The 26977-nt window shown below is 56.2% G+C and overlaps 1 protein-coding gene across 2 annotated transcripts in view; it reads right to left on the bottom strand.

The window, feature by feature from the left end:
- MOCS1 (molybdenum cofactor synthesis 1) overlaps nt 1-26977 on the bottom strand; it is a 285312-nt gene that overhangs the window by 109070 nt on the left and 149265 nt on the right. For both annotated transcript variants that reach the window (XM_085610229.1, XM_085610231.1), the window contains exon 6: nt 24820-24931. In XM_085610229.1, the coding sequence (XP_085466355.1) occupies nt 24820-24931 (112 nt within the window). The remainder of the gene's footprint in view (nt 1-24819; nt 24932-26977) is intronic.

Raw genomic sequence — 26977 nt, 5'->3', positions numbered from 1 at the left:
GAGAAAGAGAGAGAGAGAGAGAAAGAGAAAAAGAGAAAAAGAGAAAAAGAGAGAGAGAGAGAGAGAAAAACAGAAAAAGAGAAAAAGAGAGAGAGAGAGAAAGAGAGAGAGAGAGAGAAAGATAGAAAGAAAGAGAGAGAGAGAGAGAGAGAGAAAGAGAGAGAGAGAAAGAGAGAGAGAGAAAGAGAGAGAAAGAGAGAGAAAGAGAGAGAGAAAGAGAAAAAAGAGAAAAAGAGAGAGAGAGAGAGAGAGAGAAAGAGAGAGAGAAAGAGAGAGAGAGAGAAAGAGAGAGAGAGAGAGAGAGAGAGAAAGAGAAAAAGAGAAAAGAGAAAAAGAGAAAAGAGAAAAAGAGAGAGAGAGAGAGAGAGAGAGAGAGAGAGAGAGAGAGAGAGAGAGAGAGAACGAGAACTCTGGGTAGTTCTCAAGTTTAGGTGGAAAGCAGGTCCAGTATAGAGCACTCTCAAAATCACCGACATTCTAAATTTGCTCATCTCAAATGTCTGCTTTTCTATCAAAGTCTTTAAGCATAGGTTTAGGACAGTGACATCTACACCGAGATTGAAAGGGACAAAGTCTTTAAGCATAGGATTAGCCAGTGCTATCCATGCCGAGCTGTAAAATAACCAAAGCCTTTTACCACCCCAGGCACAGTATTCCAGCTTTGGGTTGGTAAAATACCATCCAAGCCAACCTGAAATGAATAAAAGCAACCCCGACACATTTAGCTCTCATTAGAGCTCTTCAGAGAGATATAGCTTTGTCCAGAAGCAAGGGAATACCCAGTCAAAACAATACCCTTTCAGGTATAGAGCGACTCATACATTATGCAAAAAAAGAAGTAGAGAATTCTGGGTAGTTCTCAAGTTTAGGTGGAAAGTATCTCTAATGTAGAGCACTCTCCACACCAGCAACATTCTGAATTTGCTGCCCTAAAATGTCTGCTTTTCTATTAAAAGTCTTTAAGCATTGGATTAGCCAGTGCTATCCATGCAGAGCTCTTAAATTGCTAAAGCCACAAATATATATATATATATATATATATATATATATATATATATATATAATCTGTATATAGTCTTTATGCAGCAACAAGACACAGTAACAATGCGTCAGTTTTCTGTGTACAGTACAAAGATTAGGAAGTGTGAGGGGTTTGAAAGATTAGCAAACTGAATCCAACACAGAAATATGTTAAGGAACACTTTAGGGTTGGAATACTCTTAATCGTAATCAAAAGAACTTTGTGTACAGTGCGTTGGCCAGGGTCTGGAAGGTGAAGGGGACACAGTCCTTCTATAACTCGATATACTGGCATAGCTAGGCATGCTACTGAGTTTTAGTGATGGTAGCTGGTGGAGAGTTTATTTATTTTCACACACGGAGAGTGAGAGAATGAACCACAGTTGCGTTCTCCTAATCAATCTTTTTATCACAATCAGCAACTGTTGCCAGAAACGTAGACCCGCATGGTCTTTAAAATAATGGAGTGTTTACTATAATATCTACTCCAGGCCCAAGCACGGATGCCACCCAGACAGGTCAGCACCCATATACCACCAATCAGATGTACAACCTGCCTTCGCGATAGATACAAGTTGGCAGCTTTGGAGAATGTGGAGCTAGACATTGCATTACAAGGATAAGAACTACAGATGTGCTCTCCCCAGAGGAAAGAGCGTCACTTCCTGATCATAGCAAGGCCTTCCAGGAATAGACGCAGAGGCAGTATAACAGCACCTCAAGATACAAACATGGCACTTGGCAACGTGCGATACAGGTCTGTGGCGTTTCATTATCAGCCAGGTTCGCTCACGGCCTCCACACCAGCGAGTTTGTTAATTTCTTCTGTTATCCCTTTTTTGCTCTCTCTTCGGCTCCAGCTTCTGAAGGTGCTCCCGTTAGTCTAAAGCATCTCCTTTTGCGAGTTGGCTCCTGTCTCCTTTTAGTCACCGATTTCAGGGTCCGTGTCCAGGTTGTCCCTGTTGGTTCATCATCACTAAAGCCACCATGGAAACCAGTAAGTTATCTCCCTGTGTGATATGGACTATTAAATGCCTGTTGCTTTCTGATCGGTGCACCTTTACCACACAATCCTTCTGGTGGGTCATGGTATCCATACCTGTGATTATCTGAACCAATAAAGGAGCTATAATCATAGTTCGATGAGACGGAAGGAGGAAGTGTGCTGTCCCTTTCTCTCTCACCCTCCAACACTCAATCTGATTTTTTCACATATACTTATTTTTCTACTTATTTTTTTAAAGCATCAGGAGTGGCACATGGGGAAGGCATGGGCCACTGTCAACATCAAAGTCGGTGAATCCTTGACAAGATGTCTTTTCCAAGGATCCAGCCTAATCTTCGCAAAGCAGAAAACTAGATCAGGGCAAGGGAGGCATGGAAGAGCAGAGGAGCCAAGCGCTCCTACCAGCGTCACCTGGGAGGCCAATAGGAGCCGAGTGCTCCTACCACTGTCACCTGGGACGCTAGTGCCAGAGGAGCAGAGCGCTCCTACCAGCGTCACCTGGGAGGCCAGGAGGAGCCAAGCGCTCCTACCAGCGTCACCTGGGAGGCCAATAGGAGCCGAGCGCTCCTACCACTGTCACCTGGGACGCTAGTGCCAGAGGAGGAGAGCGCTCCTACCAGCGTCACCTGGGAGGCCAGGAGGAGCCAAGCGCTCCTACCAGCGTCACCTGGGAGGCCAATAGGAGCCGAGCGCTCCTACCAGTGTCACCTGGGAGGCCAGGTAGAGCAGAGCGCTCCTACCACTGTCACCTGGGACGCTAGTGCCAGAGGAGCAGAGCGCTCCTACCAGTGTCAGCTGGGAGGAGCAGAGGGCTCCTACCATGGTCACCTGGGAGGCCAGGAGGAGGAGAGCGCTCCTACCAGTGTCACCTGGGAGACTAGTGCCAGAGGAGCAGAGCGCTCCTACCATGGTCACCTGGGAGGCCAGGAGGAGGAGAGCGCTCCTACCAGCGTCACCTAGGAGGCCAGGAGGAGCAGAGCGCTCCTACCACTGTCACCTGGGACGCTAGTGCCAGAGGAGCAGAGCGCTCCTACCAGTGTCAGCTGGGAGGAGCAGAGGGCTCCTACCATGGTCACCTGGGAGGCCAGGAGGAGGAGAGCGCTCCTACCAGTGTCACCTGGGAGACTAGTGCCAGAGGAGCAGAGCGCTCCTACCATGGTCACCTGGGAGGCCAGGAGGAGGAGAGCGCTCCTACCAGTGTCACCTGGGAGACTAGTGCCACAGCAGCCGAGTGCTCCTACCACTGTCACCTGGGACGCTGGTGCCAGAGGAGCAGAGGGCTCCTACCATGGTCACCTGGGAGGCCAGGAGGAGGAGAGCGCTCTTACCAGTGTCACCTGGGAGGCCGGGAGGAACAGAGCGCTCCTACCAGCGTCACCTGGGAGGCCAGGAGGAGCAGAAAGCCCCTTCCATCTTCACCTGGGAGGCCGGGAGGAGCAGAGGGCTCCTACCAGCGTCACCTTGGAGGCCGGGAGGAGCAGAGCGCTCCTACCATGGTCACCTGGGAGGCCAGGAGGAGCAGAAAGCCCCTTCCATCTTCACCTGGGAGGCCGGGAGGAGCAGAGGGCTCCTACCAGCGTCACCTGGGAGGCCGGGAGGAGCAGAGGGCTCCTACCAGTGTCACCTGGGAGGCCAGGAGGAGCAGAGCGCTCCTACCAGTATCACCTGGGAGGCCAGGAGGAGCAGAGCGCTCTTACCAGTGTCACCTGGTAGGCCAGGCGGAGGAGAGCGCTCTTACCAGTGTCACCTGGGAGACTAGTGCCACAGGAGCCGAGTGCTCCTGCCACTGTCACCTGGGACGCTAGTGTCAGAGGAGCAGAGGGCTCCTAGCATTGACACCTGGGAGGCCAGGAGGAGGAGAGCGCTCCTACCAGTGTCACCTGGGAGACTAGTGCCAGAGGAGCAGAGCGCTCCTACCATGGTCACCTGGGAGGCCAGGAGGAGGAGAGCGCTCTTACCAGTGTCACCTGGGAGGCCGGGAGGAACAGAGCGCTCCTACCAGCGTCACCTGGGAGGCCAGGAGGAGCAGAAAGCCCCTTCCATCTTCACCTGGGAGGCCGGGAGGAGCAGAGGGCTCCTACCAGCGTCACCTTGGAGGCCGGGAGGAGCAGAGCGCTCCTACCATGGTCACCTGGGAGGCCAGGAGGAGCAGAAAGCCCCTTCCATCTTCACCTGGGAGGCCGGGAGGAGCAGAGGGCTCCTACCAGCGTCACCTGGGAGGCCGGGAGGAGCAGAGGGCTCCTACCAGTGTCACCTGGGAGGCCAGGAGGAGCAGAGCGCTCCTACCAGTATCACCTGGGAGGCCAGGAGGAGCAGAGCGCTCTTACCAGTGTCACCTGGTAGGCCAGGCGGAGGAGAGCGCTCTTACCAGTGTCACCTGGGAGACTAGTGCCACAGGAGCCGAGTGCTCCTGCCACTGTCACCTGGGACGCTAGTGTCAGAGGAGCAGAGGGCTCCTAGCATTGACACCTGGGAGGCCAGGAGGAGGAGAGCGCTCTTACCAGTGTCACCTGGGAGGCTAGTGCCAGAGGAGCAGAGGGCTCCTACCAGTGTCTCCTGGGAGGCCGGGAGGAACAGAGCGCTCCTACCAGCGTCACCTTGGAGGCCTGGAGGAGCAGAAAGCCCCTTCCATCTTCACCTGGGAGGCCGGGAGGAGCAGAGGGCTCCTACCAGCGTCACCTGGGAGGCCGGGAGGAGCAGAGGGCTCCTACCAGTGTCACCTGGGAGGCCAGGAGGAGCAGAGCGCTCCTACCAGCCTCACCTGGGAGGCCAGGCGGAGGAGAGCGCTCTTACCAGTGTCACCTGGGAGGCTAGTGCCAGAGGAGCAGACGGCTCCTACCAGCGTCACCGGGGAGGTTAGGAGGAGCAGAGCGCTCCTACCAGCGTCACCTGGGAGGTCGGGAGGAGCAGAGGGCTCCTACCAGTGTCACCTGGGAGACTAGTGCCAGAGGAGCAGAGCGCTCTTACCAGTGTCACCTGGGAGGCCGGGAGGAACAGAGCGCTCCTACCAGCGTCACCTGGGAGGCCAGGAGGAGCAGAAAGCCCCTTCCATCTTCACCTGGGAGGCCGGGAGGAGCAGAGGGCTCCTACCAGCGTCACCTTGGAGGCCGGGAGGAGCAGAGCGCTCCTACCATGGTCACCTGGGAGGCCAGGAGGAGCAGAAAGCCCCTTCCATCTTCACCTGGGAGGCCGGGAGGAGCAGAGGGCTCCTACCAGCGTCACCTGGGAGGCCGGGAGGAGCAGAGGGCTCCTACCAGTGTCACCTGGGAGGCCAGGAGGAGCAGAGCGCTCCTACCAGTATCACCTGGGAGGCCAGGAGGAGCAGAGCGCTCTTACCAGTGTCACCTGGGAGGCCAGGCGGAGGAGAGCGCTCTTACCAGTGTCACCTGGGAGACTAGTGCCACAGGAGCCGAGTGCTCCTGCCACTGTCACCTGGGACGCTAGTGTCAGAGGAGCAGAGGGCTCCTAGCATTGACACCTGGGAGGCCAGGAGGAGGAGAGCGCTCTTACCAGTGTCACCTGGGAGGCTAGTGCCAGAGGAGCAGAGGGCTCCTACCAGTGTCTCCTGGGAGGCCGGGAGGAACAGAGCGCTCCTACCAGCGTCACCTTGGAGGCCTGGAGGAGCAGAAAGCCCCTTCCATCTTCACCTGGGAGGCCGGGAGGAGCAGAGGGCTCCTACCAGCGTCACCTGGGAGGCCGGGAGGAGCAGAGGGCTCCTACCAGTGTCACCTGGGAGGCCAGGAGGAGCAGAGCGCTCCTACCAGCCTCACCTGGGAGGCCAGGCGGAGGAGAGCGCTCTTACCAGTGTCACCTGGGAGGCTAGTGCCAGAGGAGCAGACGGCTCCTACCAGCGTCACCGGGGAGGTTAGGAGGAGCAGAGCGCTCCTACCAGCGTCACCTGGGAGGTCGGAAGGAGCAGAGGGCTCCTACCAGTGTCACCTGGGAGACTAGTGCCACAGGAGCCGAGTGCTCCTACCATGGTCACCTGGGAGGCCAGGAGGAGGAGAGCGCTCCTACCAGTGTCACCTGGGAGACTAGTGCCACAGGAGCCGAGTGCTCCTGCCACTGTCACCTGGGACGCTAGTGTCAGAGGAGCAGAGGGCTCCTAGCATTGACACCTGGGAGGCCAGGAGGAGGAGAGCGCTCTTACCAGTGTCACCTGGGAGGCTAGTGCCAGAGGAGCAGAGTGCTCCAACCAGTGTCACCTGGGAGGCTGGGAGGAACAGAGCCCTCCTATCAGCGTCACCTGGGAGGCCGGGAGCAGCAGAGCGCTCCTACCAGGGTCAACTGGGAGGCCGGGAGGAACAGAGCGCTCCTACCAGCGTCACCTAGGAGGCCAGGAGAAGCAGAGGGCTCCTACCAGTGTGATATGGGAGACTGGGAGGAGCATACCGCTCCTACCAGTGTCACCTGGGAGACTAGTGCCAGAGGAGCGGAGGGCTCCTACCGGTGTCACCTGGGACACTAGTGCCACAGGAGCAGAGCGCTCCTACCAGTGTCACCTGGGAGGCCAGGAGGAGCAGAAAGCCCCTTCCAGCTTCACCTGGGTGGACAGGTGAAGCAGAGCGCTCCTACCAGCGTCACCTGGGAGGTCGGGAGGAGCAGAGGGCTCCTACCAGTGTAACCTGGGAGGCCAGGAGAAGCAGAGCGCTCCTACCAGCGTCACCTGGAGGCCGAGAGGAGCAGAGAGCTACTACCAGCGTCACCTGGGAGGCCGAGAGGAGCAGAGCGTTCCTACCAGTGTCACCTGGGAGGGCAGGAGGAGCAGAGCGCTCCTACCAGCGTCACCTGGGAGGCGGGAGGAGCAGAGCGTTCCTACCAGTGTCACCTGGGAGGGCAGGAGGAGCAGAGCGCTCCTACCAGTGTCACCTGGGAGGCCAGGAGGAGCAGAAAGCCCCTTCCAGCTTCACCTGGGTGGACAGGTGAAGCAGAGCGCTCCTACCAGCGTCACCTGGGAGGTCGGGAGGAGCAGAGGGCTCCTACCAGTGTCTCCTGGGAGGCGGGAGGAGCAGAGGGCTCCAACCAGCATCACCTGGGAGGCCGAGAGGAGCAGAGCGCTCCTACCAGCGTCACCTGGAGGCCGAGAGGAGCAGAGAGCTACTACCAGCGTCACCTGGGAGGCCGAGAGGAGCAGAGCGTTCCTACCAGTGTCACCTGGGAGGGCAGGAGGAGCAGAGCGCTCCTACCAGCGTCACCTGGGAGGCGGGAGGAGCAGAGGGCTCCAACCAGCATCACCTGGGAGGCCGAGAGGAGCAGAGAGCTACTACCAGCGTCACCTGGGAGGCCGAGAGGAGCAGAGCGTTCCTACCAGTGTCACCTGGGAGGGCAGGAGGAGCAGAGCGCTCCTACCAGCGTCACCTGGGAGGGCAGGAGGAGCAGAGCGCTCCTACCAGCATCACCTGGGAGGCCGGGAGGAGCAGAGGGCTCCTACTGGCGACACCTAGGAGGCCGGGAGGAGCAGAGCGCTCCTAAAGGAATATGCTACTTACCAGTATGCATCTGTTCTTGGCATGTAGAGCTGCAGAGCCACACACTTAGGATAAGATCGCCATCTGGTGTTGGGCTCGGATGATTGCAGGTTGTTGTTGTCTTCGGAAGAAGCCTTTTGGTCACGAGATAGGTGACTCCTCCTCTGGACAACAGTGCGCATGGGCATCCACTCCATCCTCAGATTGTTTTTCCCCATGATGGGAAATGATGGTGTATAAGAAAAAAGAGAAAGGATGTCCATGTGTAGTGTCTAATTAAGACAATGCTGGAACAGATACAGGTCCCGGGTGGGCGTGTGTGGCTCTGCAGCTCTACATGCCAAGAACAGATGCATACTGGTAAGTAGCATATTCCGTTCGAGACATATGAGCTGCAGATCACACACTTAGGATAGACTATATAGCAGTGTCTCCCCTAGCGGTGGTCACCTGCACCTGTTGCAGCAGTTTGGAATAGAGTTTTTAGGACAGCTTGGCCTACGGAAGCTTGTTGTTTGGATTGCACATCAACACAGTAATGGTTAGTGAAGGTGTGTGTGGTAGACCATGTGGCTGCTTTGCAAATATCTTCTAAGGGAATGTTCCCTAAGAATGCCATGGAAGCCCCTATTTTACGTGTGGAGTGCGCCCTAGGGGGAACTGTAAGAGTGCGTTTAGCTTTTTGGTAACAAATTTGGATACATTTAACTATCCACCTGGCTATACCTGATTTTGAAATGGGGTTGCCTTTATGTGGTGGAGAGAAAGCAACAAACAGTTGTTTGGTTTTGCGAAAAGGTTTGGTTCTGTTGATGTAATAAAGCAAGGCTCTTTTAACATCTAAGGTATGAAGGGCTCTCTCAGCTACTGAGTCTGGATTAGGGAAGAAGACTGGTAGCTCGACTGATTGGTTAAGATGGAATGGGGAAATGACTTTAGGTAGGAATTTTGGGTTTGTCCTAAGAACTACTTTGTTACGATGTAGTTGTAGGAATGGTTCTTCAAGAGTTAAGGCTTGTATCTCACTTACCCTTCGCAGGGATGTGATTGCGATAAGGAAAGCCACTTTCCATGTTAGGAACTGCAGTTCGCATTTATGCATAGCTTCAAATGGAGGGCCCATGAGCCTTGTTAGAAGAATATTTATATTCCACACTGGGGAAGGTGGTAATCTTGGAGGAATAATTCTTTTGAGACGTTCCATAAAGGCTTTGATGGCTGGTACCTTAAATAGTGACAGGTGTTGTCTATTTTGTAAGTAGGCTGCTAAGGCTGCTAGGTGTAGACGTATGGAGGAATACGCTAAATTGCATCTTTGCAAGTGTAGTAAATAGCAAATAATGTTTTGGATGGAAGCATCCAGTGGACGTATATCATTGTTAGTGCAGTAAATGGCAAATCTTTTCCATTTTGCAGCATAACATGCCCTAGTAGTAGGTCTTCTAGCTTCTTTTATGATATTCATACAGTCTGGTGGGAGGTTGAGGTAACCGAACTCCAAGACTTCAGGAGCCAGATTGCCAAGTTCAGTTGCTGTGGATCTGGGTGTCTGATTTCTCCATGGTTCTGGGTTAAGAGGGCCGGGGAAAGGCGCAATTTTTGATGTGGAACTAGCGATAGTTCCAGAAGTGTCGTGAACCAGGGTTGACGTGCCCAAGTGGGAGCTACTGGGATCAGTTTTAGAGACTGTTGTTTGAGCTTGCGTACCACAAATGGAATGAGTGGGAGAGGCGCAAAAGCGTACGCAAATCTGCCTGACTAGTTCATCCATATTGCATTGCCCTTCGACTGTGGAAACCTGGCGGCGAAGGTTGGGCATTTTGCGTTTTCGTGTGTGGCGAACAGATCTATGTCTGGTTGGCCTCATTTTTGGAAGAATGGGAATAGAACTTTGGGGTGTAATTCCCATTCGTGGATTTGCTGTGTCTGACGACTTAGGAGATCGGCAACCTGGTTGTGAACCCCTGGAAGGTGTTCCGCTAGCAGGTAGATGTTTTGGGGAATTGCCCATCTCCAGATGTTCTGTGCGAGTTGGGACAGTTGGAGAGAATGTGTGTCCCCCTGTTTTTGTATGTAATACATTGTCGTCATGTTGTCTGTGCGGATGAGGACAGTTTTGTTCTTTAGATGTACTTGAAAGGATTTCAGTGCTAGGAACACCGCTAGAAGTTCTAGGTGATTGATATGGAGCAGTTTTTGTTGAGTGGTCCATCTGCCCTGAGTGGTGTGTTGAAGGAGGTGGGCTCCCCACCCTGTGAGAGATGCGTCGGTCGTCAGCACTACTTGTGGAAGAGGCTCTAAGAACGGTCGCCCTTTGGACAGGTTGATGGTGTTCCACCATTTCAGTGAACGAAGTGAGCGACTGTCCACCAACACCAGATCGGTAAGTTGTCCGTGAGCCTGGTTCCACTGTTGTGCTAGACATTCTTGCAAGGGACGCATTTGAAGTCGTGCGTGGGGCACAATGGTGATGCATGACGCCATCATGCCTAACAGTTGCATAAACACTCTTGCTGGAAGAGAGTGTTGAGTTTGAAATTTTAAGATGAGGTTTTGTATGTTGGCTATCCTGGATGTGCTGGGATAAGCTATGGCCTTGGACGTATTTATGGTGGCTCCCAGATATTGATGTATGTGGGAGGGTTGCAGTTGAGATTTGGGATAGTTGATGGTAAATCCCAAGTCGTGTAGGGTTTGAATAGTGCGGTGGGTGTGGAGAACGCATTTGTCGAGAGTATTGGCTTTTATGAGCCAATCGTTGAGATACGGGAAGACATGGATTTGTTGTCTCCTGAGGTGTGCTGCCACTACTGCTAAGCATTTGGTGAATACCCTGGGTGCAGTTGTTACTCAGAATGGGAGGACTGTAAACTGATAGTGCTGTCAATCTACCACAAATGTTAGATACTTCCTGTGAGCAGGATGCATGGGGATGTGAAAGTATGTGTCCTTGAGGTCCAATGTGGCAAGGAAGTCGCCTTGTTGAAGTAGTGGGAGGACTTGTTGGAGAGTAATCATATGGAAGTGATCTGAGTGTATGTACTGGTTTAGTAGTCTGAGGTCGAGTATGGGTCTTAAAGTCTCGTCCTTTTTGGGAGTTAGGAAGTATAGAGAATATACTCCTGTACCCTGATGCTGGAGTGGAACTGGTTCAATTGCGTGTTTTTGAAGCAAGGACCGAATTTCCTGTTTGAGGAGTGTAAGATGGTGTGGTGACATTGGACGGTGTTTGGGTGGTATGTGTGGGGGGGTGTTTGTGAGTTCGAGGCAGTAACCAAACTGGATAATTTGTCTTACCCACTTGTCTGTTGTGATGGAATTCCAGACAGGTAGGAACTGTTGGAGTCTTCCCCCGACTGGAGTGGAATGGTCTGGGGGGAGGGGGGGCAAGTCACTGTTTAGTGGCTGGAGAGGTGCGGGTGTTGGTATTGCCCCGACCTCGGCCCTTGGTATTGTTTCCCCTATATCCTCCTCTAAAATATCCTCTGTTAGGGGATGATTGTGCGGAGGTTTTGAAAGTGGAAGAGGTGTCTGTTCCCACATTTTTGGAGGCTCCCCTATAAAAGGAGCGTCAAAAGGAGCCTCGCGGTTGTGGAGACTGTAATGCTCCCGTTGATTTAGCAGTCTCGTTATCTTTCTTCATCTTCTCTAGTGCAGTATCTACTGCGGGTCCAAATAGTTGCTCTTGGTTGAATGGATGAGCAAGAATTGTTGTTTGTACTTCCGGCTTAAAGCCTGAAATACGTAGCCATGCGTGGAGTCTAAGTAGTATGCTTGTGTTGACCGCCCTAGAGGCAGTGTCCGCTGCGTCTAGTGCACATTTGATTGATGCATTAGATATGCGTTTTCCCTCTTGGATGAGGTAATTGGCCTGGGATTTGTACTGATCTGGCAGGTGTTGTAAAAGATCTTCTAGCTGATCATAATGAGCCCTATCATATCGGGCTAATAGGGCTTGTGTGTTGGCAATACGCCAATGGTTAGCAGCTTGTGGTGCAACTCTTTTGCCCGAAGCCTCTAATAGCTTGGACTCTTTGTCTGGGGGCAGTGTGTCTCCTGTTTGGGAGTTAGCCCGCTTTCTTGCGTTTGAAACGACTAAAGAGTCTAGAGGGAGCTGTGCTTTAATATACGCGGGATCCTGTGGGGCTGGTCTATATTTTTTTTCAATTCGGGGGTTAAGAACCCTAGCTCTAACAGGGTCTTTAAAAACCTCTGTGGCGTGTTTTATGACTCCCTTAATCATGGGCAAGATCTGAACTGATTTTTGCGACTGCTCAAATGTGTCTAGAAGAAAGTCCTCTTCAGGTGTATCTGAGTGCATGGTGACGCCATGGAAAAGCGCCGCCCTGTTTATCAGCTGTCCAAACCCTAGGTGGTCATTTGGAGGGGTATGTAGTGGGGTCAGGAATATCAGGTAACGGGTAAGCCCAGTCATCTAAGGGTGCCGTATCCGGGTGTGTGAAAGGATCATTAGGATCATTAAGGTCATCCGGATCCCCCCCTCCCCCTAAGTCATCATCATCATCCTGTGGAGGTGGTGTATGTGAAGGAGATGGTAGGGGAGAAGGAGGTGGGGGCAGAGGGGGTGGGATGAGAGGTGATATAGGAGAGGAAGAACGAATGGGTGAGATGGCAAAGTCCTTCTTCTTTATGGGAGCTGGAGGAGGTGTTGTGTCCAGCTTCCTTTTCTTGTATGGCACAGCGGTGACATGTCCGGTTTATGGATTGATATAAATCCTTTTTTGCGTGGGATCCGGGCGAAAAAGTTCTTCATTGTCCGAAAGTGGCTTTGGTGCCGACTTTTTCGGTTCCGATCTAAGTTTTGGGTGATCGGTAGAGTCTTTGTGGACTTTTTTCGGTACCGACGATGGTTTCGGTGCCGAAGAACTTTTCGGTGCCGGTGGAGACTTCGGTGCCGAAGAACGTTTTGGTGCCAGTGAAGATTTCGGCCTCGATGGTTTCGGAGCCTGCTTCGGTGCCGAGAGGTGTTGAGTCTTCGGTGCCGAAGGTATTGTGGGCACAATAACATGTGGTTTGCTCGAGCCTGAGCCACCTGCAGGCTTATATTTCTTCGGAGCCGGGCCCGAAGGCGGGGCTTCTGAAGACTATTTTCGGTCGCGACTAGGGCCAGCTGGCGGAGTCTTGACCAATGTCTTTTTTGGGGGGGTTGGGGTAGGGGCAGTGGTACTCACTCGTTGCCCTGGAGTGATGAGGTCATCAGAATCGTCCGCTTCGGATACGATTTGGAGGTCTTTGGAATCGTCTTCCGGGACATCCTGGGCAAAGATGTCCTCTGGTTCTGGAGCTGGTCTGGCCATGATATGGCGTCGGTCCCGGATGTTTTTCTTGGAACGGAATGCGGAGCAGGCTGGACAGTTGGATTCGTTATGTTCCGGCGGGAGGCACAGGTTGCAGACCTCGTGGTGGTCACTGTGGGGGAAATTTGCTCCACATTGGGGGCATTTTTTAAAAGGTGTCCTTTCCATGAGCCGTATCCGGAACCGGTCCGATTGGATTTCGACGTCGAGTTGTAAAGGTTGTTGGTTTCGAAAGCTGGATTTTCAGAAGTTTTCAGCCGGAGTGGAAAAGTTCATCCGAACCCAATGGCGAAAAAAAACAATCTGAGGATGGAGTGGATGCCCATGCGCACTGTTGTCCAGAGGAGGAGTCCCCCCTATCTCGTGACCAAAAGGCTTCTTCCGAAGACAACAACAACCTGCAATCATCCGAGCCCAACACCAGATGGCGATCTTATCCTAAGTGTGTGATCTGCAGCTCATATGCCTCGAACAGCATCACCTGGGAGGCCAGGAGGAGCAGAGCGCTCCTACCAGTGTCACCTTGGAGGCCAGAAGGAGCAGACTGCTCTTATCAGTGTCACATAGGAGGCCAGGAGGAGCAGACGGCTCTTATTAGTGTCACCTTGGAGGCCCGGAGGAGCAGAGCCCTCATACCAGCGTCACCTGGGAGCCCAGGAGGAGCAGAGAGCTCCTACCTGCGTCACTAGGGATGCTGGGAGGCGCACAGCACTCCTACCAGCGTCACCTGGGAGTCCGGGAGGAGCAGAGCCTTCCTACCAGCGTCACTTTGGAGGCCGAGAGAAGCAGAGCGCTCTAACCAGTGTCACCTGGGAGGCCAGGAGGAGCAGAGCGCCCCTTCCAGCTTCACCTGGGAGGCCAGGAGGAGCAGAAAGCCCCTTCCAGCTTCACCTGCGTGAACTGGTGGAGCAGAGCGCTCCTACCAGCATCACCTGGGAGGAGCAGAGTGCTCCTACCAGCGTCACCTTGGAGGCCAGGAGGAAATGAGCGCTCCTACCAGTGTCAGATGGGAGACTGGGAGGAGCATACCGCTCCTACCAGTGTCACCTGGGAGGCTAGTGCCAGAGGAGCAGAGGGCTCCAGCAGTGTCACCTGGGAGACTAGTGCCACAGGAGCAGAGCGCTCCTACCACTGTCACCTGCGACGCTAGTGCCAGAGGAGCAGAGGGCTCCTACTAGTGTCACCTGGGAGGCCAGGAGGAGCAGAGCGCCCCTTCCAGCTTCACCTGCGTGAACCGGTGGAGCAGAGTGCTCCTACCAGCGTCACCTTGGAGGCCAGGAGGAAATGAGCGCTCCTACCAGTGTCAGATGGGAGACTGGGAGGAGCATACCGCTCCTACCAGTGTCACCTGGGAGGCTAGTGCCAGAGGAGCAGAGGGCTCCAGCAGTGTCACCTGGGAGACTAGTGCCACAGGAGCAGAGCGCTCCTACCACTGTCACCTGCGACGCTAGTGCCAGAGGAGCAGAGGGCTCCTACCAGTGTCACCTGGGAGGCCAGGAGGAGCAGAGCGCTCCTACCAGTGTCACCTGGGAGGCCAGGAGGAGCAGAGCGCTCCTACCAGTGTCACCTGGGAGGCCAGGAGGAGCAGAGCGCTCCTACCAGCGTCACCTAGGAGGCCAGGAGGAGCAGAGCGCTCCTACCACTGTCACCTGCGACGCTAGTGCCAGAGGAGCAGAGGGCTCCTACCAGTGTCACCTGGGAGGCCAGGAGGAGCAGAGCGCTCCTACCAGTGTCACCTGGGAGGCCAGGAGGAGCAGAGCGCTCTTACCAGTGTCACCTGGGAGGCCAGGTAGAGCAGAGCGCCCCTACCAGCGTCAGCTGGGAGGCCAGGAGGAGCAGAGCGCCCCTACCAGTGTCACCTGAGAGGCCGGGAGGAGCAGAGCGCTCCTACCAGTGTCACCTGGGAGGCCGGGAGGAGCAGAGCACTCCTACCAGTGTCTCCTGGGAGGCCGGGAGGAGCAGAGCGCTCCTACCAGCATCACCTGGGAGGCCAGGAGGAGGAGAGCGCTCCTACCAGCGTCACCTAGTAGGCTACTGCCAGAAGAGCAGAGGAATCCTCCCAGTGTCACCTGGGAGGCCAGGAGGAGCAGAAAGCCCCTTCCAGCTTCACCTGGGTGGACAGGTGGAGCAGAGCGCTCCTACCAGCATCACCTGGGAGGCGCACAGCACTCCTACCAGCGTCACCTGGGAGTCCGGGAGGAGCACAGCCTTCCTACCAGCGTCACTTTGGAGGCCGAGAGGAGCAGAGCGCTCTAACCAGTGTCACCTGGGAGGCCAGGAGGAGCAGAGCGCCCCTACCAGCATCACCTGGGAGGCCAGGAGGAGCAGAAAGCCCCTTCCAGCTTCACCTGCGTGAACCGGTGGAGCAGAGCGCTCCTACCAGCATCACCTGGGAGACTAGTGCCACAGGAGCCGAGCGCTCCTACCACTGTCACCTGCGACGCTAGTGCCAGAGGAGCAGAGGGCTCCTACCAGTGTCACCTGGGAGGCCAGGAGGAGCAGAGCGCTCCTACCAGTGTCACCTGGGAGGCCAGGAGGAGCAGAGCGCTCCTACCAGTGTCACCTGGGAGGCCAGGAGGAGCAGAGGGCTCCTACCAGTGTCACCTGGGAGGCCAGGAGGAGCAGAGCGCTCCTACCAGTGTCACCTGGGAGGCCAGGAGGAGCAGAGCGCTCCTACTAGTGTCACCTGGGAGGCCAGGTAGAGCAGAGCGCCCCTACCAGCGTCAGCTGGGAGGCCAGGAGGAGCAGAGCGCCCCTACCAGTGTCACCTGAGAGGCCGGGAGGAGCAGAGCACTCCTACCAGTGTCACCTGGGAGGCCAGGAGGAGCAGAAAGCCCCTTCCAGCTTCACCTGGGTGGACAGGTGGAGCAGAGCGCTCCTACCAGCATCACCTGAGAGGCCGGGAGGAGCAGAGGGCTCCTACCAGCATCACCTGGGAGGCCGGGAGGAGCAGAGTGCTTCTACCAGCGTCACCTGGGAGGCCGGGAGGAACAGAGATCTCCTACCAGTGTCACCGGGGAGGCCAGGAGGAAAAGACGGCTCCTACCAGCGTCACTTTGGAGGCCAGGAGGAGCAGAGGGCTCCTACCAGCATCACCTCGGAGGCCAGGAGGAGCAGAGCGCTGCCACCAGCGTCACCTACGAGGCTACTGCCAGAGGAGCAGAGCGTTCCTACCACTGTCACCTGGGAGGGCAGGAGGAGCAGAGCGCTCCTACCAGTGTCACCTGGGAGGCCGGAAGGAGCAGAGCGCTCCTACCAGCATCACTTGGGAGGCCTGGGAGGAGCAGAGCGCTCCTACCAGCATCACCTGGGAGTCCGGGAGGAGCAGAGCGCTCTAACCAGTGTCACCTGGGAGGCCAGGAGGAGCAGAGCGCCCCTACCAGCATCACCTGGGAGGCCAGGAGGAGCAGAAAGCCCCTTCCAGCTTCACCTGGGTGAACAGGTGGAGCAGAGCGCTCCTACCAGCATCACCTGGGAGGAGCAGAGTGCTCCTACCAGCGTCACCTTGGAGGCCAGGAGGAAATGAGCGCTCCTACCAGTGTCAGATGGGAGACTGGGAGGAGCATACCGCTCCTACCAGTGTCACCTGGGAGACTAGTGCCACAGGAGCCGAGCGCTCCTACCACTGTCCCCTGCGACGGTAGTGCCAGAGGAGCAGAGGGCTCCTACTAGTGTCACCTGGGAGGCCAGGAGGAGCAGAGCGCTCCTACCAGTGTCACCTGGGAGGCCAGAAGGAGCAGAGCGCTCCTACCAGTGTCACCTGGGAGGCCAGATAGAGCAGAGCGCCCCTACCAGCGTCACCTGAGAGGCCAGGAGGAACAGAGAGCCCCTACCAGTGTCAACTGGGAGGCCGGGAGGAGCAAAGCACTCCTACCAGTGTCAACTGGGAGGCCGGGAGGAGCAGAGCACTCCTACCAGTGTCTCCTGGGAGGCCGGGAGGAGCACAGCGCCCCTACCAGCGTCAACTGGGTGGACAGGAGGGGCAGAGCGCTCCTACCCGTGTCACCTTGGAGGCTGGGAGGAGCAGAGCGCTCCTACCAGCATCACCTGGGAGGCCAGGAGGAGGAGAGCGCTCCTACCAGCGTCACCTAGTAGGCTACTGCCAGAAGAGCAGAGGAATCCTCCCAGCGTCACCTGGGAGGCCAGGAGGAGCAGAAAGCTTCTTTCAGCTTCACCTGGGTGGACAGGTGGAGCAGAGCGCTCCTACCAGCGTCACCTGGGAGGCCGGGAGGAGCAGAGCGCTCCTACCAGCGTCAACTTGGAGGCCGGGAGGAACAGAGCGCTCCTACCAGCGTCACCTGGGAGGCCAGGAGGAGCAGAGGGCTCCTACCAGCATCACCTGGGAGGCCGGGAGGAGCAACAGCATCACCTGGGAGGCCGGGAACCCGGGAGGAGAAGAGGTCTCCTACCAGCGTCACCTGGGAAGCCGGGAGGAGCAGAGGGCTCCTACCAGCATCACTTGGGAGGCCCGTGAGGAGCAGAGCGCTCTTACCAGTGTCACCTGGGAGGCCACGGGAGGAGCAGAGCGCTCCTAAAAGCATCACCTGGGAGGCCAGGAGGAGCAGAGTGCTCCTACCAGCGTCACCTGGGAGGCCGGGAGGAGAGGAGCGCTCCTACAAGCGTCACCGGGGAGGCCAGGAGGAGCAGATGGCTCCTACCTGCGTCACGTGGGAAGGCAGGAGGAGCAGGGCGCTCCTACCAGTGTCACCTGGGAGGCCAGGAGGAGCAGACTGCTCCTACCAGCGTCACCTTGGAGGCCGGGAGGAGCAGACGGCTCCTACCAGCGTCACCTCGGAGGCCAGGAGGAGCAGAGCGCTGCCACCAGCGTCACCTACGAGGCTACTGCCAGAGGAGCAGAGGGATCCTACCAGCGTCACCTGGGAGGCCGGGAGGAGCAGAGCGCTCCTACCAGTGTCACCTGGGAGGCCGGGAAAGCAGAGGGCTCCTACCAGTGTCACCTGGGAAGCTGGGAGGAGCAGAGGGCTCCTACCAGCATCACTTGGGAGGCCGCGAGGAGCAGAGCCCTCATACCAGCGTCACCTGGGAGCCCAGGAGGAGCAGAGAGCTCCTACCTGCGTCACTAGGGAGGCTGGGAGGCGCACAGCACTCCTACCAGCGTCACCTGGGAGTCCGGGAGGAGCAGAGCCTTCCTACCAGCGTCACTTTGGAGGCCGAGAGGAGCAGAGCGCTCTAACCAGTGTCACCTGGGAGGCCAGGAGGAGCAGAGCGCCCCTACCAGCATCACCTGGGAGGCCAGGAGGAGCAGAAAGCCCCTTCCAGCTTCACCTGCGTGAACCGGTGGAGCAGAGTGCTCCTACCAGCGTCACCTTGGAGGCCAGGAGGAAATGAGCGCTCCTACCAGTGTCAAATGGGAGACTGGGAGGAGCATACCGCTCCTACCAGTGTCACCTGGGAGGCTAGTGCCAGAGGAGCAGAGGGCTCCAGCAGTGTCACCTGGGAGACTAGTGCCACAGGAGCCGAGCGCTCCTACCACTGTCACCTGCGACGCTAGTGCCAGAGGAGCAGAGGGCTCCTACCAGTGTCACCTGGGAGGCCAGGAGGAGCAGAGCGCTCCTACCAGTGTCACCTGGGAGGCCAGGAGGAGCAGAGCGCTCTTACCAGTGTCACCTGGGAGGCCAGGAGGAGCAGAGCGCTCTTACCAGTGTCACCTGGGAGGCCAGGAGGAGCAGAGCGCTCCTACCAGTGTCACCTGGGAGGCCAGGTAGAACAGAGCGCCCCTACCAGCGTCAGCTGGGAGGCCAGGAGGAGCAGAGCGCTCTTACCAGTGTCACCTGGGAGGCCAGGTAGAACAGAGCGCCCCTACCAGCGTCAGCTGGGAGGCCAGGAGGAGCAGAGCGCTCCTACCAGCGTCAGCTGGGAGGCCAGGAGGAGCAGAGCACTCCTACCAGTGTCACCTGGGAGGCCGGGAGGAGCAGAGCACTCCTACCAGTGTCACCTGAGAGGCTACTGCCAGAAGAGCAGAGGAATCCTCCCAGTGTCACCTGGGAGGCCAGGAGGAGCAGAAAGCCCCTTCCAGCTTCACCTGGGTGGACAGGTGGAGCAGAGCGCTCCTACCAGCATCACCTGGGAGGCTAGGAGCAGCAGAGGGCTCCTACCAGCGTCACCTTGGAGGCCGGGAGGAGCAGAGCGCTCCTACCAGTGTCACCTGAGAGGCTGGGAGGCGCACAGCACTCCTACCAGCGTCACCTGGGAGTCCGGGAGGAGCAGAGCCTTCCTACCAGCGTCACTTTGGAGGCCGAGAGGAGCAGAGCGCTCTAACCAGTGTCACCTGGGAGGCCAGGAGGAGCAGAGCGCCCCTACCAGCATCACCTGGGAGGCCAGGAGGAGCAGAAAGCTCCTTTCAGCTTCACCTGGGTGGACAGGTGGAGCAGAGCGCTCCTACCAGCATCACCTGGGAGTCCGGGAGGAGCAGAGCGCTCCTACCAGCGTCACCTTGGAGGCCGGGAGGAACAGAGCGCTCCTACCAGCGTCACCTGGGAGGCCGGGAGGAGCAGAGGGCTCCTACCAGCATCACCTGGGAGGCCGGGAGGAGCAACAGCATCACCTGGGAGGCCGGGAACCCGGGAGGAGAAGAGGTCTCCTACCAGCGTCACCTGGGAAGCCGGGAGGAGCAGAGGGCTCCTACCAGCATCACTTGGGAGGCCCGTGAGGAGCAGAGCGCTCTTACCAGTGTCACCTGGGAGGCCACGGGAGGAGCAGAGCGCTCCTAAAAGCATCACCTGGGAGGCCAGGAGGAGCAGAGTGCTCCTACCAGCGTCACCTGGGAGGCCGGGAGGAGAGGAGCGCTCCTACAAGCGTCACCGGGGAGGCCAGGAGGAGCAGATGGCTCCTACCTGCGTCACGTGGGAAGGCAGGAGGAGCAGGGCGCTCCTACCAGCGTCACCTGGGAGGCCAGGAGGAGCAGACTGCTCCTACCAGCGTCACCTTGGAGGCCAGGAGGAGCAGACGGCTCCTACCAGCGTCACCTCGGAGGCCAGGAGGAGCAGAGCGCTGCCACCAGCGTCACCTACGAGGCTACTGCCAGAGGAGCAGAGGGATCCTACCAGCGTCACCTGGGAGGCCGGGAGGAGCAGAGCGCTCCTACCAGTGTCACCTGGGAGGCCGGGAAAGCAGAGGGCTCCTACCAGTGTCACCTGGGAAGCTGGGAGGAGCAGAGGGCTCCTACCAGCATCACTTGGGAGGCCGCGAGGAGCAGAGCCCTCATACCAGCGTCACCTGGGAGGCCGGGAGGAGCACAGCGCTCCTACCAGTGTCACCTGGGAGGCCGGGAGGAGCAGAGTACTCCTACCAGTGTCACCTGGGAGGTCACGAAGAGTAGAGCGCTCCAACCAGTGTCACCTGGGAGGTCACGAAGAGTAGAGCGCTCCTACCAGTGTCACCTGGGAGGAGTAGAGCGCTCCTACCAGCGTCACCTGGGAGGCCAGGAGGAGCAGAGCGCTCCTACCAGCGTCACCTGGGAGGCCAGGAGGAGCCAGCGCTCCTCCCAGTGTCACCTGGGAGGCCGGGAGGAGCAGAGCGCTCCTACCAGTGTCACCTGGGAAGCCGGGAGGAGCAGAACGCTCCTAGCAGCGTCACCTGGGAAGCCGGGAGGAGCAGGGGGCTCCTACCAGCGTCACCTGGGAGGCCGGGAGGAGCAGAGCGCTCCTACCAGCGTCACCTGGGAGGCTAGTGTCAGAGGAGCAGAGCGCTCCTACTAGCATCACCCGGGAGAAAGAGAGCGCTCCTACCAGTGTCAACTGGGAGGCCGGGAGGAGCAGAGCGTTCCTACCAGCATCACCTGGGAGGCCGGGAGGAGTAGAGCGCCTCTACCAGCGTCACCTGGGAGGCCAGGAGGAGCAGAGCGCTCCTACCAGGGTCACCTTGGAGGCCGGGAGGAGCAGAGCGCTCCTACCGGCGTCACCTTGGAGGCCAGGAGGAGCAGAGTGCTCATACCAGCGTCACCTGGGAGTCCGGCAGGAGCAGAGGGCTCCTACAGGTGTCACCTGGGAGGCCGGAAGAAGCGGAGGTTCCTTCCGGTGTCACCTGGGAGGCCGGGAGGAGCAGAGGTCTCCTACCGGCGTCACCTGGGAACCCGGGAGGAGAAGAGGTCTCCTACCGGCGTCACCTGGGAGGCAGGGAGGAGCAGAGCGCTCCTACCGGCGTCCCTTGGGAGGCCGGGAGGAGCAGAGCGCTCCTAAAAGCATCACCTGGGAGGCCTGGAGGAGCAGAGCGCTCCAACCAGCGTCACCTGGGAGGCCGGGAGGAGCAGAGCGCTCCTACCAGCGTCACCGGGGAGGCCAGGAGGAGCAGACGGCTCCTTCCGGCGTCACATGGGAGGGCAGGAGGGGCAGACGGTTCCTACCAGTGTCACCCTGGAGGCCAGGAGGAGAAGAGGGCTCCTACCAGCGTTACCTGGGAGGCCGGGAGGAGCAGAGCGCCCAAACGGCGTCACCTGGGAGGCCGGGAGGAGTAGAGGGCTCTGACCAGCGTCACCTGGGAGGCCGGAAGCAGCAGAGCTCCCCTACCAGCGTCACCTGGGAGGCCGGGAGGAGCAGAGCGCTCCTACCAGCGTCACCTGGGAGGCCGGGAGGAGCACAGCGCTCCTACCAGTGTCACCTGGGAGGCCAGGATGAGCAGAGCACTCCTACCAGTGTCACCTGGGAGGCTACCAGTGTCACCTGGGAGGCCACGAAGAGTAGAGCGCTCCTACCAGTGTCCCCTGAGAGGCCGGGAGGAGCAGAGCGCTCCTACCAGCGTCACCTGGGAGGCCAGGAGGAGCCAGCACTCCTACCAGTGTTACCTGGGAGGCCGGGAGGAGCAGAGCGCTCCTACCAGTGTCACCTGGGAAGCCGGGAGGAGCAGAGCGCTCCTACCAGCGTCACCTGGGAAGCTGGGAGGAGCAGAGCGCTCCTACCAGCGTCACCTGGGAGGCCTGGAGGAGCAGAGCGCTCCTACCAGCGTCACCTGGGAGGCTAGTGCCAGAGGACCAGAGCGCTCCTACCAGCATCACCCGGGAGAAGGACAGCGCTCCTACCAGTGTCACCTGGGAGGCCGGGAGGAGCAAAGCGCTCCTACCAGCGTCACCTTGGAGGCCGGGAGGAGCAAAGCGCTCCTACCAGCGTCACCTTGGAGGCCGGGAGGAGCAGAGCGCTCATACCAGCGTCACCTGGGAGTCCGGGAGGAGCAGAGGGCTCCTACCGGCGTCACCTATCGGCGTCAGCTGGGAGGCAGGGAAGAGCAGAGTGCTCCTACCGCGTCCCTTGGGAGGATGGGAGGAGCAGAGCGCTCCTAAAAGCATCACCTGGGAGGCCGGGAGAAAGCAGTGCGCTCCAACCAGCGTCACCTGGGAGGCCGGGAGGAGCAGAGCGCTCCTACCAGCGTCACCAGGGAGGCCAGGAGGAGCAGACGTCTCCTTCCTGCGTCGCATGGGAGGGCAGGAGGAGCAGACGGCTCCTACCAGTGTCACCTTGGAAGCCAGGAGGAGGAGACGGCTCCTATCAGTGTCAACTTGGAGGACAGGAGGAGCAGAGCGCTCCCACCAGCGTCACCTGGGAGGCTAGGAGCAGCAGAAGGCTCCTACCAGCCTCACCTGGGAGGCCAGGAGGAGCAGAACGCTCCTACCAGCGTCACCAGGGAGGCTAGGAGCAGCAGAGGGCTCCTACCAGCCTCACCTGGGAGGCCAGGAGGAGCAGAACGCTCCTACCAGCGTCACCAGGGAGGCCGGGAGGAGCAGAACGCTCCTACCAGCGTTACCTGGGAGGCCGGGAGGAGCAGAGCGCCCGAACAGCGTCACCTGGGAGGATCAGAGCGCTTCTTCCAGCTTCACCTGGGAGCCTGGGAGGAGCAGAGCGCTTCTACCAGTGTCACCTCGGAGGCCGGGAGGAGAAGAGCGCTTCTACCAGTGTCACCTCGGAGGCTTGTGCCAGAGGAGCCATGTGTAGATTAAAATGTCTAATGCAGCACTATGGCCTTCACTAAGGGCAGCCCCAAGCAGTGTGCTGTAGTGGTGCTGCTCCTGGCCTGATGGAAGTAGCCTGGTTTTTCTGGGCCTGAGACTACTGGACCCAAAATACCAAACCCGGCTATGCTGGACCTGCAGCACAGGAACTGTGCGCAGTGGGGCTGCAGGATAGATGATGAGCACGATCCCGTCTGGGCGGCTCCTGCATAACTGGAGGCGCTGCAAGTGTCGCCGTGCAGCTCTCCTCTGACCTATGCTGCCCTGCCCCCCAGCTCTCCTCTCACCTGCCCTGCCCTGCCCCCCAGCTCTCCTTGCACCTGCCCTGTCCCCCAGCTCTCCTCTCACCTGCCCTGCCCTGCCCCCCCAGCTCTCCTTGCACCTGCCCTGTCCCCCAGCTCTCCTCTCACCTGCCCTGCCCTGCCCCCCCAGCTCTCCTTGCACCTGCCCTGTCCCCCAGCTCTCCTCTCACCTGCCCTGCCCCCCCAGCTCTCCTTGCACCTGCCCTGTCCCCCAGCTCTCCTCTCACCTGCCCTGCCCTGTCCTGTCCCCCCAGCTGTCCTCTAACCTGTCCTGCCCTCCCCCCACACCACAGGCCAACACAAAGCCCCACATCCATTAAGGTGGTTACAGATTTACAGTTGGGTACATTCTACATGGAATGGGAAAAATACACAGAAGTTGACACAGTATTCTCGGCCCGTGTGTTATTCCACATTCCCAGGATAAATAAACCGTAATCCCTGTAGTTGGGTGCGGGAATAGCGGCTAGAATCGGAGGTTCTGGCCCCCAGTATTCCTGCATCAGAATACAGGGAACTTGTAATGACGTCCAATGCGCTTTCAAATCCTGAATGTTTTCAACTGGCTATAAAGAAATTAAAGGATTCATGCCATGTAGGCTTCAGATTGGTGTTTAAAAAACAGAACTCTTACATTTAAAAAACTGTTCTGCAGTAGCACATATCCAGAGGTCTTCAGTGCTGACAATATAGTTAAAAATGAAGAACTACCTTTACACATCTGAACACCTGCAGGCCACATAACAAGACTCGATGCATGCCCTCACACTGTTCCTGGAGTCACCATCTCCACAGAGACATTCATCGAAATGCTGCGCGTGCACTCGAGAAGTGTCATGCCCCTCTGTCAAGGCAGCAAAGACCCTTCTGTGACCTCACTGGTGGGAGGTGGTATCACTATGAATGTGACTGTCAGGCATGCATTTAAAGGTCTTTAACAGGCACACTTCATCTAGTGTTGGACCCATCAGTGTTCACAGTAGTGAAGCTAAATGTAAAGGTCCTAGTTTAAGACTCAGGATCATGGATGGCCACAGACCAGGCTTCAAACAATACCCAAAGCAGTGAAGGACACGTACCATCAGTTCTGAGAACTGCATTGTGCAGCAAAAGATGGTCATTGTTGAGGATGGGCACGTGCTGTGGCAGGGGTAGGATAAAACACTGCATGCACAGAATTTTGGTACAGCTATGCACATTATAAAGAAGCTTGCTAGATTAAGTTTACCTTAATGATAAAGTGTTCAAATGAACTGGGGCAATGAGATGCACTGAAATGAAAGACTGGAGTAGTTTAGTCCAAGTGCAGGATCTTGGAAAAGTCCTGCTGTTTTTCATCGCTACCTCCCTGAGTCAGTGGTGGATTGGTTTTGCACCGCTCCTTCCTTGGACTTGGTAACCATTTCCTAGGTTCCCGGTCTGGATTAAAACCCTGATTCCCCTATTCCCACAGTGACCAACTTAGGCTCAAAGTACCAGGCCTGCGAGTGTCTCCTCAGCAGTCCCCACGCAGGAACCACCCTGCTTTCCTTGGTTCTTTGTAAGTCAAGCGTTAGTGTACAAGTAGAGAGGCCTGGGAAGACCAGGCTCACTGGTGCTCGCATGTGAGAGAAGCAGCTTAAACTACAGATGGCCTGAAGACGATCCATCCTCCTGGCTGAGAACCCAGGGGGAAGATCCTGGTGGTTCAGGACAACATCTCCAAGAATGTAAGCAGCTGGAAATGATGTGAACCCCAAACACTCACCGTCAAACGGCATGTACTCAATGAAGCGAACCTCCAGGGGCAGCTTTTCCGTCAATGCCACAAAATCCACAAGCTCGTCCTCATTCAGACCTCTCATTACCACACAGTTCACCTGGAGAGGATTAGAAAAAACACCATCAAGCCAAAGAAAACAAGGTCACGCTCAGCTAATCGCATTCAGGGCTTCACAACGTGCTGTATTAGGGCGCCAAACACAACTTGCAGACGAATCAGCCAGAAGGAGCAGACTGTTTAGCTATGATCTCCAAAGAGCTGTAAAACCTGGAGGAATGCAATGATCAGAGCTGCAGTTTCAATTTGGAAAGAAAAAAAAAAGTTGTGTTGTTCTTACTCCAATTTTACTTATTAAAAGACCTGCAATAAGCTTGATGTGTTCTTAGTGTTCAACACAAGTGCTTTAGAGTAAGGCTCGTACCTTGGAGGAAGAGACAATAGTTCGCCAATGTGGTTCAAAGGCTGTAATGGTCACCGCCTTGAAATAATCAAAGCTCTTTATACTTACCCATTTTAGAAAATAAATCACCTTCACACAAGCTCTTGCAGATCATAGCTAATCTTTTAAACAATAAAGCACTTTGACACCCTCCATTTTCAAATGAGGAACCCCCTTAGGACCAGTCCTTTCTACTGATGAACCCCCTTGGGCCCAGTCCTTTCAAATTATGCACCTCCTTAGGCCCAGTCCTTTCAAATGATGAACCCCCTTAGGACCAGTCCTTTCAAATGAGGAACCCCCTTGGGCTCAGTCCTTTCAAATGAGGAACCCCCTTGGGCTCAGTCCTTTCAAATGATGAACCCCCTTGGGCCCAGTCCTTTCAAATGAGGAACCCCCTTAGGCCCAGTCCTTTCAAATAATGAGCCCCCTCAGGCCCAGTCTTTTCCAATGATGAACCCTCTTAGGCTCATACCTTATTTCTGCACATTTGAAACGTTGAAACACCCTTAATTCAGACTTTCTTTTATTTTAATTCTTTTGTATTACATTTTGACAGCATAAAAGGAAATATTGGAAGTTAGGTAAAACAACCTCATAAGCATACATTGGCTAAGTAATAACAGTTATTGAAACCAATTACTTACGCTTTGTATCCGCCATTGATGCACTTTGTATCCCGGTCCACTCGAACATAAATATTGCATGTCCTTTCTATTAGACGACCTTCAGTGAGAAGCCCAAATCTGTTGAGCGAATCTCAGACAACACATTTGGGTTCTTCAGACATGCCTAGATCATCTCTTCACTTTGTGATACAAGGGATCTTCTACTCTACTCCACTAGGTAAATCCCTAGAAAAGGTTGGAGACCCCTGTGGGAGATCCTAATGAAAGAGAGTGCATGTGTGTTCCCACCCATAGTACAGTTTGAGGGGCTGGGGTGGGTGCATAAAAGTGGCCCCACTATGCTAATTAGACAAATTAGCATAGTGGGGCCACTTTTATGCACCCACCCCAGCCCCTCAAACTGTACTATGGGTGGGAACACACATGCACTCTCTTTCATTAGGATCACCCACAGGGGTCTCCAACCTTTTCTGTAATGAGAGCTACTTATGATCAATAAAAAACATCCAGAGCTAATAATAGTGTTAGTGTTGTAATAGAGACATCAAACAAGATTACATTAGTAGCCACACCATTCAAGATTACTAGCCATGACCACCTCAGTGCATTAGGCAGGGTAGCCAGCAGTCATGTAAAAAAAGGCTTAGTCAGTTTGGAATACCTTTACATAGGTAATACATATTAGAAATAGCTTGAATGCCGCTGGCACCAAGGTAATACTATTCGTAAGTTTTTATTTTGCACATTCAACCTTTTTTCTCCAAACGTCAGCTTTTGAGTTCTGTAAATAGACTCATTGCATCTTAATACAAACATTTTCAATTTTGAAATAGATATACTAATTTAGCCAAGCAAAAGCTTCTCATTTAGTAGTCTGGACTGGACAAAGGAGAGCTGCCTACAGGTTGCTGGAGAGCTACTCGTTGGAGAAGCAGGCTTGCCCTCAAACACTGCCTTCAGGTAAAGTAAAGCAATGAAGCACCTTAGGCTGCAGCCATTTGTAAACAAGGAGTCACTTTTGGCTCAGCTTTCTGAATGACTTTCATGAGGCTACATCCTCTATGGCCTACAGCGG

The sequence above is a fragment of the Triturus cristatus genome, chromosome 6 (genome assembly GCF_964204655.1).
Source record: "Triturus cristatus chromosome 6, aTriCri1.1, whole genome shotgun sequence".
NCBI lineage: Eukaryota > Metazoa > Chordata > Amphibia > Caudata > Salamandridae > Triturus > Triturus cristatus.
Note: the sequence above shows the minus strand (reverse complement) of the source record. Positions and strands in the feature narration are given on the sequence as shown.